The sequence below is a fragment of the Caloenas nicobarica genome, chromosome 10 (genome assembly GCF_036013445.1).
Source record: "Caloenas nicobarica isolate bCalNic1 chromosome 10, bCalNic1.hap1, whole genome shotgun sequence".
In the NCBI taxonomy this organism is placed as follows: domain Eukaryota; kingdom Metazoa; phylum Chordata; class Aves; order Columbiformes; family Columbidae; genus Caloenas; species Caloenas nicobarica.
The window spans coordinates 10,375,121-10,389,740 of record NC_088254.1 but is presented as its reverse complement, the minus strand read 5'-3'; the positions used below and the strand labels follow the sequence as shown (position 1 = coordinate 10,389,740).

General features: G+C 35.9%; 1 protein-coding gene across 1 annotated transcript in view; it reads right to left on the bottom strand.

The window, feature by feature from the left end:
* The window catches only part of WDR72 (WD repeat domain 72), a 104,206-nt gene that overhangs the window by 46,340 nt on the left and 43,246 nt on the right, over window positions 1-14,620 (bottom strand). Inside the window, exons 14-16 of the mRNA XM_065641875.1 lie at window positions 6,628-7,445; window positions 2,074-2,165; window positions 211-293 (exon numbers count right to left, since the gene is read on the bottom strand). Coding sequence (XP_065497947.1) covers window positions 211-293; window positions 2,074-2,165; window positions 6,628-7,445 — 993 coding nt within the window. The remainder of the gene's footprint in view (window positions 1-210; window positions 294-2,073; window positions 2,166-6,627; window positions 7,446-14,620) is intronic.

Genomic DNA, 14,620 nt, shown 5'->3' with positions numbered 1-14,620 from the left:
ATGTACTTTAAGGTAAAATAGTTTCATGTATAGCATACTTCATACTGAAAAAAAATCATCTGCTTTGCACAGATTTGAATGGCACAATTTATGTAATAATTTCACCTTAAATCCATAACTATTATGTCACATTCCAGATTACAAATACTAAATTACAGCTAATGTTATTTAAGGATTACACCAGAGCAGCTGACACAGGCTGTTTCCTACCTTTACAGATTGGTCACTCCAACAACGGACAAGTTTAAACAATGAAACACCTCCAAAGTCTGGGGAACGATACCTACTTTTACCTGAAAAACACATACGTAATTTATGAACTGACAGTATACCTCAAAGCACACAAATAGAAAGATATTTAACATTTTTGATTTTTCACTTCAGCAACATAACTGAAAAGATTTGAAAAAGTGTAATTTCTTAGACCATGCTTTCATCTGATGCAATAAGCACGAAGTGTTTAGACAATATATTGTTTGAATATTTACTCTTATCCTAAATCAGATTAGTCTTTCTGTTTGTTTAAAAAAACACAGAGGTCTGATATCCCACACAATATGTTTTCACCATAATTTTCTAAAGATATTGAGAATACTTTCCCATTTGGACTACTTAACTATGGATTTTACTAGTTAAGTTCTAAAACTAGTCTTGAATATGTGTTTCTTTACCTTTAAAACTGCAGTTAGTACAGTCTCTGCAAAAATACATTCAATAACATTTTGTACAGTTACTGTTCTGCCCGTTTACTTTTCTGTACAGGGCAACAATACTGGTGTGTGGTCACGATGCCACACAGCCGGTGGCTCACCAGTTCTGCTTGCAGGTAAGAAAGTTGTTACACTTATGGATTTGCACATGAGTTTTATTACAATCCATCCTAATTTTTCAGATTTTTCAGTTTGAACTGGCAGCTGTGCTGGTTTAGTCCACTTATCATTTGGACTTCAACAGACAAATGTGACATCTCAGTACTTTACTCCTGTGTTTGTTACCAGACATGTAAATTGAGTAAATTGGTCGCACAATCTTTTGTATCTACACAAGAATTTCTGATTGCCAGGACCATATAATGTCTTAGGGAGAGGAAACTGAACTGTAAGTAGCAACCATAAGTGTTTCAGTAACACCAAATTTTGCAAGTGTCCTGAACACACAAGGCATAGTTACTCGTTTAAATATTGGATTCCTGCAGCAAAGACTATAGTTCGAAAAACTTAAATAAGTACCTCCATATTGCAAAGTAAATAGGGTGAATAGTGTAGTCTGAATGGGAGCAATATGCTCTTCAGTAAATGACAGTATAAATATAACTATGTCAATACCTAACACAATATGATGGGGATATTAAGGTTTATTTGCATAGGAGATTGTCAGGATTTGACTTGAAAGAATTTGTGTTATCAGCCTGGACAGGACTTGGTCTACAACAGGAACACCATATTTCTTAGGAAGCGTATACTGTAAATCTGGATATTCTGTTTAGGTTTTTATGTAAGCACTGTTTAGTTAGTTGCATACTGTAAAAATAAACTTAGACCGGCTTGCAAAGCCAAGACTGGCAAACAACTGCCTGTGGGATATTACAGAGAAGAGATTACTTTATTCTGCTCTAAGCCAAAAGTCTCAGGGCATTATTGAACAGCCAAGATGACTCTTGTATTACTAAGGCAACAGTTTGCTTGAAGGGCTGTATATATTATTGGGCATGCAGGTAACAGTGATGAGGGAGAAGGGGGATGGGAGAGACAGTGTCTTTCTTATTACATTCCTGTTTTACAGATTGCTGGAAAATGTCTTTAGAAGCTCAGCTGAATGCTTTTCCATCACAGAAAAAATACCTTTCATTCCAGTATTACTTATCAGTCAATGTTTTGTTTACATGTTTTTTGTGATATTCACAGAAGAAAACAACAGAATAATCCAGTTTCTGTATTTGCAAGCTGGATCTGCTCAACACTAAAGATTATAATTCTTTTCATGACTGAAATTAAATTATGTACTTTAGCAACATAAAGGACACCAAAAAAATAACACCTAAAAGCTAATATTGACACTTTTTCATATACTTACTGCTGGGTAACTCTCCATAAAAACTGGGGAATGAAGGTGTTGGAGCTTCTATATTTTGCCATTTGTCATGTACAGATTCTGACTTCTGTGGACTAAAAGAACATGAAACTATTAAACAAAACCTGAACACAAACAAAAATCTTATGTCTTAAGGTAGGCACTCTGCTATCAGTTCCTATCAACTACAATTTAGTTTCTCCTCAAAAGTCACTTGCATCCTTTTGCCCACAACTTGGTATTGAAACAGTCACATGTACGCAAATACTGAAAAGTACCAGCCATACGAAGGAACATTTATGTTGTATTAAAAAATAAATTCATATGTGAAGAATTGAATTATTTTCTCAAAGGACTTGTGCTGTTTTTCCTATTACATAGGAAAAACGTTAAAGGAAACTAGCAGCCTTATTTTTAATAGGTTTCCATTTTTTCACACTGTTAAATAATTTAGACTATTACAATACTTAGGATTTTAGTATATGGCTACAATTTAGGAGACTACTGTGTATATTTACTGCTCTTCAGTACTTTGTCACTGACTTAACTCAGCAACTGGAAGACAAAGGATATGGATGGAGGGGAAGAGAAACACCTCTCTAAACCTTTGCACTATTTTCAACTACTTCTTTTAAATACATTGCTATAGTGACCCTGCACAAGGTATATTTAGATGACATTCTAAAATAATACATTTCACCTTTCAAATTCACTACAATGAACAAATAGTCATAATATTTGAAAAGCCTTGCACGACGAAACAACTCTGAAAGCTTTCAGCTTGAGAGCTTTACGTTACAGATACAAATCTCAAAAGGTAAGAGAAAAATTATTTGAAGATCTCTTCTTACTAGTTTTGTCCTGTTTCTGTCCTGCTTTTAAAATCTGACACATTTTACTGCACGTTTCTTTATTTTCAACAGCTGGGTCGAGTTGCAAAAAACCCAACAGATATACAAACACATTTATGAACAATAGTTTAGAGATTTGGGTTCAAGTTTTTCTAAAGTGGTGGTTTTCATACTTTATCCTTCTTTCCATTATGATAATTTTGTGGTGAAGTGTTCAAATAATGTTTAAAAATACTGATTAAAAAACCCAAACAAGCAAACACGACACAGGCACCAAACCAGATTATTACTAGTCTGATACCATGTGCTTAAAGCATATCACTCACCGTTCACTATTTTCACGTTCCACAATTTCATTTATCCAATCTAATAGCTCATAGTTCACAGAAATACTATAACCTGAAACTTACTAATCCAAAACCTGAGCTGAAAACCTGTGATAGCAACTAGACAAGAGTTTTTCAACCAACTGTTTTTCATTGGGGAATGATGACCTGTCAAACCCATGGTTTAAGCAGAAACCTGTATATACATGCTGACAAACAGAGAATTTATGTTCAAAATGAGAATGCCAGTCTCATCCAAGAATACCCAATAGTCTATGAATTGATCAAATGCATTTTTCCTGTTCTTACTCTCCAGATTGGAAGTACGTATATGTGTGTTTATTTTAAATAACAAAGAAGAAATTCCTTTCGCTCTCCTGTAAAAGCAAAATCATCAGATATGCCAAAGACCAGGGATGTAAGTTTTCTAATCACATTCCTCAAATCGAGGCCATAGTTGATACTAAGATAATTCTCTTTACAGCCCAATTAATATTTCATTGCTATATGCAAAGTGGCCAGCATTAACACAAGAAAGCTGGAATCCTTAAATTATTACTAAACCAGTAGTGAGACACTGTGATGCATTGCAAGGAATAAATATAAACATCTATTCTCCAGCATCAAAGTAGGCAGATCTATGAATATCAGCTGAACACACATTAACCAAATGTTCCAGTCACTGAAAAATCTGTTCAGATATTCTTTCTCCTGTTTTTAATTTAAAAGTTGAAAAGCTTTGGAGTTTGTAACAGTGTGGTAACAGAAAGTAAACTTTCACAGGATGGAGAAACACTCATGGCTCTGCTGACAGATAAGCTACTGAAAGGAGGTCAAAATGGATTTTCTCTCTCATATTAGTAACTGAATTAGTAAGAGTTGTTTGTACTGCAGTAATACCTAGGAGATGAGGAGCCTTACAAGCTGTAAAAGCTGTCCTGCTAACTCCTCCTGCAAAAGTTGTGGTGAATTAGAATTCAATACATAGGGTTTTTTTCCCCATGAGCACTCTGTAGCTTTCACTAAACCAACTGCCTAAACAGGTGTGACTGCAGACTGTACTTTTAGGAGGAAAACTGGAAAAAATTGCATTTGCTTGGTTCCTTTCAACCTTTTAATTAGGCAAGACTATACTATTTTAACAGCCCATCATAACAAAGAAAACTCATTCCAACCCTGAATACAGAATTGACGATGAATAAGGATAAATCATACAAAAAGATATAACGAATGAATGAACACAGATTATGACAGTTCATTCAGATCCCTATTATTTGCAAGGGGCAGAGGTGAAATGAAGGCTGGGTCCTAAAATGATGGCAAACAGGTCAAGTCCTCTTCATGTTATGCTTATTACAAGGGAGGGAGGAGGAGGAAAGAGGCAAAGGGGCTTTTTCCCCTAGGTAGAGAGAAGGAGATAACTTTGCACACACATAATTGGTTTTGAGGCAATGCAGGAAGTATAGATACATTCCAAGCTCAACTTCAGATAGCAAAACTATGCCTTTGATCTCAGATACAAAGATAACTATCACATTCTACTTTATTGTAGAAAGAAGTGTCTTAAACATGAAATTCTTTCCCATGTCTCTCATCCACTAATGCTGACACAGTAACATCATCTTGTTGGTTCTATGCACACAACTTTGATTCTATGTGAACATGGTGGTTCTTGACTGCAGTGGGACATCATTTGCAGTTTCACAGAGGTTAGGAAACAGTAAAAAAAAATCCTTTACATATCTCAACTGTTCTTCTCTTTTTTTTGGGGGGCGGGGGGCGGAGAGGGAAGAGTGAATTATGACTGATGTCTACACTTCTGAAACAGTTCTTGGAAGGTAGGGAAAAGAAACTCTGTGCTGTCATAGGACACAGCCACAATGAGAAAGACACATTCCTGTAATCAGCAGTAAAAATTGTGGCTACTTTTCTGTTAATTTTCTGACTCTATAAGAGATGACAAACGAAGAATGTACAGTCTCAAAAGAAGGCAGGAGTGTGCAAGTACAACCGGAAAAGGAATTAACATCTCACCGCGCCCCCCCCCCCCCCAAAAAAAAAGGCATAACCAAAAAAACCCAAACACCAAAATGCACAAACAAAATTAAAAATCCAATAATAGAATTGAATGAATAATAACTCCAGCGCTCTTATCCAGATGAGGCCATTGGGATGCAACAGCCCATGTTAGAGCATCACAAATGGCACCAAACTAAAACTTAGCTACAAGGCAGCTATAAATAGATACACTATTCAGCTCTGGAAAAAGAGGTAATCCAAATCCTGTCAAAATCCCAAATAAAAAACTTCAGAGTCTTCAAATAATCCACACAATCCAAGCACAAAGTCCCTTCTTGCATAGAAAAAAAATTCATGTTCCAGCTGGAATCCTGGAAACAACCTTTTGCACAAGAGCTTGTGTTGAATATGGACCAGTAGGCAATGTGATTAGAAGTAAAAGTGACTGAGAAATGTGCGTTTGTCCTGCAAGATAGTGCGTATCTCTTGAGACATGCTGAATGCCTAGAGCTTTGCGGAAGACGGACAGATATTTGCAGCATCAGGATCAATATTTTTTTGTCCCACTTCTTGCCTCTGGGCCATAGCATCACCAACACTGAAGTAAATTGTCCCTAAAATGCTAAATACAGACCAACCTAGGTTTGCTGAGCAACAAAAGTCTGTGGACAATATCCATTGCCTGATTAGTATGCTCTATTTGGCTTGCTCAAATAATGTTGAGCATGCTATTTTTCCTTTAATGGTGAAGAAGCATTTAGTCAATAAATTTGTTTTGAGTAACATAAATGTTATTTGGGATGGTTCTCACAACGTAAGGGCCGATGAGGCATTCATTCCCAATAGCTACTATTATTACTGGGGGGGTTGTACTTTAGATAGTGTAACTAGGGCAGACTGTTCTTGCCTCTCTCATGTTTTATTTATCTGCGGAGCCAAGGGTTTCATGGTAGAGGAAGTATATTGCTTTCAGAGAGAAGAAGTTTGAACAGTACAAATGTGTTAATATGTGTCTCAAAATGTGCCTGAAAAGATCTCATTATTCTACTTAGTTTGAACTGCAAGGAAAATAGTAAACTCTAGAAAAACAGGGTGTGAATCTAGATAATTCAAGCTCTTGTTCTGTTGAAAAAAAAAATAAATATTGCATCAGTTTTCTCATCTGTTAAATAGAAAAATATAAAGATACTTAACTTTATCCCAACCTCCTTTTGTTCAAAGAACGTTCTATAAAAAAAGCTCTAGAGAAAGAATGTAAACTCTATTGTAGAAGCCCATATTTAAGAAAAACGTTTGTTTCATATTTTTCACTTTTTAACTACTATAAAGGAAGAAAAGACTCATAATGAAAAGGTTCTTACCTTGCAACTTCACTTGTAACTGCTGAAGGCATGTTAATTATTCTGTTGATTAAAGCTACCCTGCTAAATAAGAATACCGTTTCCAATCCCTTTGTTCCATAAACATTTTTCTCATGCCCATCCTTCTTTCCAGTCTGTCCTTCAGTTGCAGCAAGGTACTTGTTTGATAAATCAAGCACTCTTTTTGAAAACAAGTTGATTACTGCATGTTCTTCTAGCACACCACAATCAGTACGTTTCCATCCTGGCAACATTAGTGATAGGTGGTTTTCATTTGACGCAAGTCCAAAAGTAACAGGATGCTGAAGCCTCAAGATATCCAAGTATCTAACACAAAGACTGTCTATTTCTTTATCTACACCCCACGGTAAGAGACACGACAAAAGCAGTTTAGCTGTATCGATGGTGATGTTCACATCAATGTTTCCTGATGGTTGCATTCTAGTCTTTCTTGAACCCTTCATTTTTTTCTGTCTTTTCATGCCACCACTTTCTTCCAGAGGCCTAATTGTGTTATTATCCCTACAGACCTGGTCTGAATAAACAGTATCTACCTGCCCATCCACTGGAGATATGGAGCCGGCAGTTTTATTTCTTTTTAATGTCAGTGCCCTTTTCTCAGTAGTGCTTCTGGCTCTTTCTAGAGTGTCATAGTTGTGGAATGAATTCGATGACTTTATTCCATTGAGTTGAGATGTCAGTAGAAGTTCCTCAAGTTTTTCCAGATCAAATAAGAGAATATGAAAGTTTGCATTGTTCCATTTCATTTTAACTGGTAAAATAGTAAAGGGCTGTTGGATGCAGGTGGTATCAGGTAACTGAAAGAAAAAAAAAAAAATGTATCCAAACACAAATCCATAGTATTTTGTAATTTTCAAGCTATCAGCATAGGATGGCATAGGGAATAGGCCAAATCTATTAACTCTATTAAGTTCAACTTAATTATATTTATTCACGTCTTACTAAGGAAAATGGATTTTCTTCTAAGTAGCTTAAGATACACAGAACATATGCATGTAAATACAATTTCTGAGAGTCTTTAAGGAAAGGAAACACAACAAGTTGCCGCAGATCCCATATTGCAACCAACATCTAATTACAAGAGTGGATTTCCAGCCCTACACCTCTGCAAATTCAGAAGAAAAACATTTCGCATTCCTGTTGCCCTTTTCCACATAAAATTTTCTGTGCCTGTGAATTCCCAGCATGACAGAAATTTTCTGACAGAGCTTCTGCAGGCTTCAAGGGAAAAAAAAATAAAGAAAAAAAAAAAAAAGAAAAAAACCCCCAAACAAAAAAACCCCCACAATGAAATAACAAAAACAGAACACCAACCAAACAAAAACCACAAAACAGAACAAGAAAACATCAAAACCCCCCATGAATCAAACAAAAACCCATCAAATACAAACCACCTTACTATTGGGGGCACAACAGAATATCAGCCTCTTTTGCTGCTTCCTTACTCCTTTATTATAAAAGGATTGAACATACCTACCACCCAATGAAGAGTCTCCAATAATAATGCTACTAGTGACAGTTAATGATGAATATCCATATTTTTAAAAGATGATCTTAATGTTTCAGTAAAACCTATTTTCCTCCTCAATTTTAGTTTTTACTTGCATTTTAAAACAAAATAAACACTGAAAGAATAACTCCCTTAAAGGAAAATAAACCCAAGCAAAACCAAACACCACACACACACAAAGTATTTTGTAAATACTGACTCTGAGCATCATGAGTTTTCCAAAATATTTTTTTTTCCATAGGAAATGCAATATTACATAGAAATCACAGAAATGTTTACTGGAAGGAATGTCTGTAGGTCTTCTCAAACCTCCTGCTGTACAGACTTTGATGTCACAGATATATCCAACTATAATTTGGAGCAAAAAATCCTATTTCTTCTGCATGTAACTAAAAAACATATCAGAAACTGAACTAAATGGAAGTGGTGAATCTTTAAGAATATTCCAATATATTTCCATTATAGAGACAAAAGGGTTTTTGTCTTTGGGTTTTTTTTTGGTTTGAGAGACTCCAGGTGAGTTTCTAGAAGAGGAAATGTTTTCTTTCCCCGGAATCACCATACTGTACCACCAAGCAGCATTCTGTGAGGATCATCCCATAGTAAAGTTATGAGATTGTGACACAACATCTTATATCGCAATCCTGCTGTATCTATTAAAGAGGTATATTTTTCCTTCAGGGGAACAGCAGACATGAGGGAGTATAAATTCCTCACTGATGCTTTTGCCCTTTTCTTTAACCGCTTATGACTTGTATGTTTTCATTGCACTGCACAAGCTTGTGCTGTGTTCAGTCCAGCTATTTCACCTTTACAAGTGAGCATGTACAAGCAGAAAGATGGCATCAAGAAGCAACTTTTCAGCCCAGTGATACTTTTACAAACAATCATGCCAGCTTATCACAAGTGATAAAGACTTTTCTAGATCAAGTTAGTTCTAATTTTCTTCAGAGAATTAGAAATATTCCACTAATGCAAAGAACTCTCTCTCTTGAAAAACAGTTGAATCTTAAAAGAAACCATCAAGTGTAGTAAACAGGGCAACAGCAGGCTTTAACCTGAATGCAATGATTAACTCATCTTTCTCAAAACTACTCCTTACCTACCTCCTTTTTATATCACAAAGTATAATTTTATAGGAGTAGCTATTTTTAAACTTAGTATTGTAGTTATAAATAACGCAAGGAAAAAAATTCTCTCTAATCTATAAGTTGACTATATAATTTGGATAATAATATAATTTGGTTTTCTGTTGTTTAGAGAATCATGCTCCTACCAGATGAGGATGCACTCTAAATACATCTTATTTAAAGATCTCCATAGGGAGTCATAAGTAAGAGATTATAACTGCTTGTTCAGGTTCTCTCTTTATCCCTTTCTTTTTTAAAAAAATAATACATTGTAGTTAAGCTGTAGGATTATTTTAAGCTTTAATTATGCTGCTTCCTAATACACAGGGAGAACCCCATGGAATGCAAATACTGGAATTCACAAGCTAGCCTTGACATAAATAGAAGGTATTATTTGGCCTATCATTTTAATTTTCTCTGTTCTATACATTTATATTTGTTTGATTAAGCATTTAGAAGCCTTTAGGAAAATCGCCATCCAAACAAAGAAGAATTCTGTGACAATGTCAATCTGTTGAGGCATCTGGTGATGCTACTGTGTGTGAAGTCACAATAAATGTTTATTGGCAATATGAAAGCTTATTGGCATTGATCCTGAAAGCATCTACCAAGTTATCTTAGCTCTCTGCCATAGGCATTTCATTCCAATGAAAGAAGGTGGATATCTAAAGCTTTAGACATAAAACACTATTTAGGAAATATGGACAAGCTATTCTCTGTAACAGAAGATGACAGAAAATGGAAGGAAACCCATAAAAACTAACTATGAACTAGAGTGTTGGGAATAGCATTTGATGATGGATATTGAAAAGCAGATTAACAGATATTTACATTCTGCACTGTGCCTTTCGTTAAGTTCTAGAAGTATTTCACAAAAATACATTCTACTACATTCAGATAAATATTGCCATTATCTTTACTTTTTTTTTAAATGTACACATTAAGAGTTTAGTAACTCAGTGTCAAAAAATACACTAAACAATAGCAATAACAAAGCATGACTTGCCTCTGAACCAAACAATCCAACTTTGAGGCCTCCCTCCTACCAACACAGAGGTCTCAGTAATGAAAAGATCCCTTTTTTCCTTCATTTCTGACAATTTTTGCTCAACTCAGACTCTGTTATCACAAGATTGCATTTCAAACCCAAAATCCTTAAGTCGATAGTACTGTATATATCAAAATGTCAAGCCATTCCAGCCTTACTACTCTCCCAGTGAATTTCAAATGTTCATGTTAAAAAAGAATTAATTTAGTAATACAGAGGCTTCCTTCAATTTTGCAAGTGAAATGACCACCACACTATGATGTAGTGAACACAACATACAGATGTTGTTAATCATTTTGAGAGACAATACAGAGGTATCTTTTCTAGCTTAACATTGCTAGTTTTAAATTTTCTTTTTGACATGGCTAAATTTCTAATTCCCTATTTACAGGTCTCCCCTGACTACCGATGTTCCATCTACTTTTATTGTTTAGCTGAAAACTTGGGAAGATTTTTTTATTATTTATTAAAAAAAAAAAAAAAATCTTCTGGAAGCTATTGCAGGGAGAGCAAACTCCATGACTTTGCAGTGTTTCAGTAATTTTATCCATATTTTGAAAGCTGACCTTTGTATTTTTTGTCATTGTCCAAGTGTATGAATCTAAAATAACTAAAAATGTTAAGGTCTCCCACTGTAATTCAGTTGTGAAAATTAGCAGAATGTGCTACCTTTTTTTGTGTATCACTAGCAGAAAGTCTAACAGGAGTTACTCCGAAGGAGCTGTATGTTAGTCAAGAAAGAAAACTTCAGTAATCAGAAAAGTCATGTTTTCATAAGGTATAAAAATTGTCCTGTTCAGGGCTGAAAACCAGGTTTTAATGTCATGATACAGCTTACCACTTATTTTTGTTGGGAACTGACAAGTAGGAAGCACTTTTTAAATTTGGTGTATGCATGCATCATCTCAAAATTAATCTAACAGCACCATCAGCCATTTCAATTAAAATAGTAGCTAGTCCCTAATAAAAACTGATGAATAACTATCTCATGAAGCTTCTATAATTAACTATTAGATCTTAATGAAAACATTTCCAAACCCCAACAAAAATAGACTTTCTTTTAATTTTTTTTTTTTTTTTTTAGAATTAACAAATCAACTCTTTGAATCTAAATAATTTAGTAATGAAGCTAGACCTGCTTAGGTTAAAATAAAGCCATTTGTGTGCTGATAACATTCCTGCTTAACAAGTGGAAAATTTTTACTGCTTGGAAAGATCTGCATTGCTCGATAAGGTTCCTTCCTATGAGGCCCCCACCTGTAAGCTTTAAAGCAGCAAATCTGGCTATAGACTGAAACTATATCCCGAGACTCAAGAACCTCTTGTGCATCATCTCTGAGTGACCCACAGCAGAACACGCTTCTACATCCAGGGAAGAGCAGGATGCAGGGAGGCTGTGGAATGGCAAGCTATATTCCTTGCACGGCAACTGTCAGCTCTGCAAGAGCTCCCTGGTTTGTCACTGAGCCAGGACAAGAAAAGAGCTGGGGCAACTAACCCTGGAGACTCATTTTAATTGATTTCTTCTGGCATGGAGTCCACTCCTGCTCCACAACTTACAAGCCTGTTCTACCTCTTTTCTTCTCCCTTTGCACATATTTACCAAACACCTCAGCACTCAAGGAAAAATCTGCCCATGTCTATGGGAAGGGGGAGGCAGGGTCTATCTCTACTGTTGCCCCCAAATACATCAATACATGCCATTATCTTTAACAGGTTTAAGACAGAGATATCACATAAAAATTTCATGGGAAGTACAATTCAAGTGTTACTTTACCTAGCTACCTTCTCATCTCTAAAGGCCTTTTTCCACTGGGATCCAACTTGTTCTAAGAATGTTATTCCACTTAAAATACACACTTCCATTAGCTGGCAGAGATTCCCATACTGTGTCAACTGCTCATATATATGTACTTTCTGCACACACCAGCTTTCTTTACAAATGCATTCTATTGTGGGGTTTGTACTAAAACCAGATTTGACAAGAATGGTCTTGATGTTCATTTTACATAAAGGAAATAGTGGTAAAATCACACAGTAGATTTTTAGAAGGCAAACGAGACTCAAAATATACTTAGACATCACTTTGATACCACTGAAAATAAATTGCTTAGGTCTCACAGTGTAGGTGGTATCAAGCTCTACAAAAAACAAGTCCTGAAGTATTAAATGTTACTTTTCCTTACAGACTTCTGGCCTTCTTTTTCCATTGTGCTCTCACTTTATCCAAAACATAAAAGTAACAAAAAATTTGGCCCAAAGTTCCCAGTGCCTGCAGAATGAATCATGCTGTATAAAGCATATACGTGGGTTATTCTGCTGACTCTGATCAGTTTTTTTGATTATGCAATATTCAAGGGATTTAATTGTGTTCCCTTGAGGTTTCCCTTGTGACAGAGTATATTTTGATCCATTAACATTAAACAAGTCAAACAAAGATCAGTCCCTTACTTCATCCACAGCTTGCTGCCCACAAAGACTCAAGAAAACGTTAGACAGAAATTGAAGAATTTATTTTTAGGCAAAATTTTAGTTAGATTTGGGGGTGTGAAGGGTGTGGGTGAGTAGAATTGAAATATTGTCCAAAACAATTGGAAGATTCTTTCATTAATAGAAGCTACACTGCTTCTGATTGTTTTAGGGTGGGGGATTTTCTGTCTCTTATTTGTCTGAGATTTTCTGGCAGATTTACAATTTTCTGTTTTGACAGTCATTAGACTACATGCTCTTAATACAGGCCCAATACAAAAGTGCGCTTAAGTACATGATAAAAGTCTGTCAGCTAAGCAAGACTTCCTCTTTTAAATAGTAATTAGTTCTTTACTAAAATATACTTCTGTATACACCTGTCTTTGCTGTAATCTGACCTTTAACTACACTACAAAGACAATAGAAACTTTAAAGAGCATTTACATGTTTGAATCATTTACTGTTCATTACCTCTTGTGGTAATCAACAACATCGACAATAAATAGGATTTTTTTTTTTTTTTTTAAAAACCCTAAAATGTGAAGAACTTCATTCACAGAAATGCAAGAGGAGGGTGAGGCAGTAGAATCTGGCAAGCCAAATGTATTCAGGGCTAAGAATTTTCAGGTGTCTTGATCATGCCAGTCACGGGGACCTCAAGAAAAGCTCAAAGCTCCTAAATTTTCTCAGAATCCTGTCTCATCATTGGTCTGGCTCCAGGCTCACAAAAAATAAGCATGTCACACAGCTGCTTGTAAAAGTTATTTAGCTACTTCTACCCTGCCTCTTACACTTGTACTTCACAGAGCTGGAAGAACTGTTTCAAGTGAAGCATGGCTGCCACACCTCGTGCTCTTAAACACCAACATGGCCAAACACGGCTCTCTTCTGCTCTCCATGGTGCTTTATCCTTGATAGTAGGAAGCACTAAATGTGTTTTAAATACAGAGTAGTTTGGTGTCCTCACCTGCACAGACATCTTTCTCTTTCATCTTCTTGAAGAAAATAGTAGCATTACATATAATATACATAAGAGAAAGAATTACGTTTTGGGGACACGTTTGCAGGTGCTATCTCACATACAGTTTTGCAAAATAGGAAACCGGTAGTTGTCTCATGGAATTGTCTCAGAAAACAAATACATGAACGATGCACAAAATGGCTGGCACAGTGTAAATTAAAGCATTAAAATCACTTCTAAATCCTCTGAGCCCTCGGTTACTAGAGACGGTAGTCAATAGCAAAAAAAATTGTCTCCTTGAAATGTGCTTGGTGGACAGCAGCTTGATGATTGGCAGCACAAATAGAAGACAAACGAGAAAGCCTTCAATCTGCAGCTGATGCACAGGAACAACATGGGGAGCTGAGTTTACAATAGAGAAAACATTACCAAGCTAATGGCACAGGCAATCATTTGACCACCATGCATCTCTGATAGCAGCAGGGCATCCATTTTCAGTTAAGTGTTAGAGTACCTTTTTGCTTTCTCTGACCACTGCAGGGGTAAAACAACCTAGCGCGTGAAACCCACTGACTGGTAATAAATTACTATATTGGATACTTTTTGTTTTCTTTCAGCAATGACTTTACTGTGTATTCCTGCTATCATTACCAATTAAAGTGCAGATTGCGTTAGCAAGCTATATCTAACTGTATATCAGTCCCTACGCTCCAATTGCTTTGGCAAGTATCACAGGGTCAAGAGGCTCCTTTGACCTTTATCAGCTAAGTCTCTCTGACCACTCACTATTTGAAGCAATCTCAGCTGAACAGATGGACACTTTTGCAGACTCTATAAAGCTTAGAATATAAAGA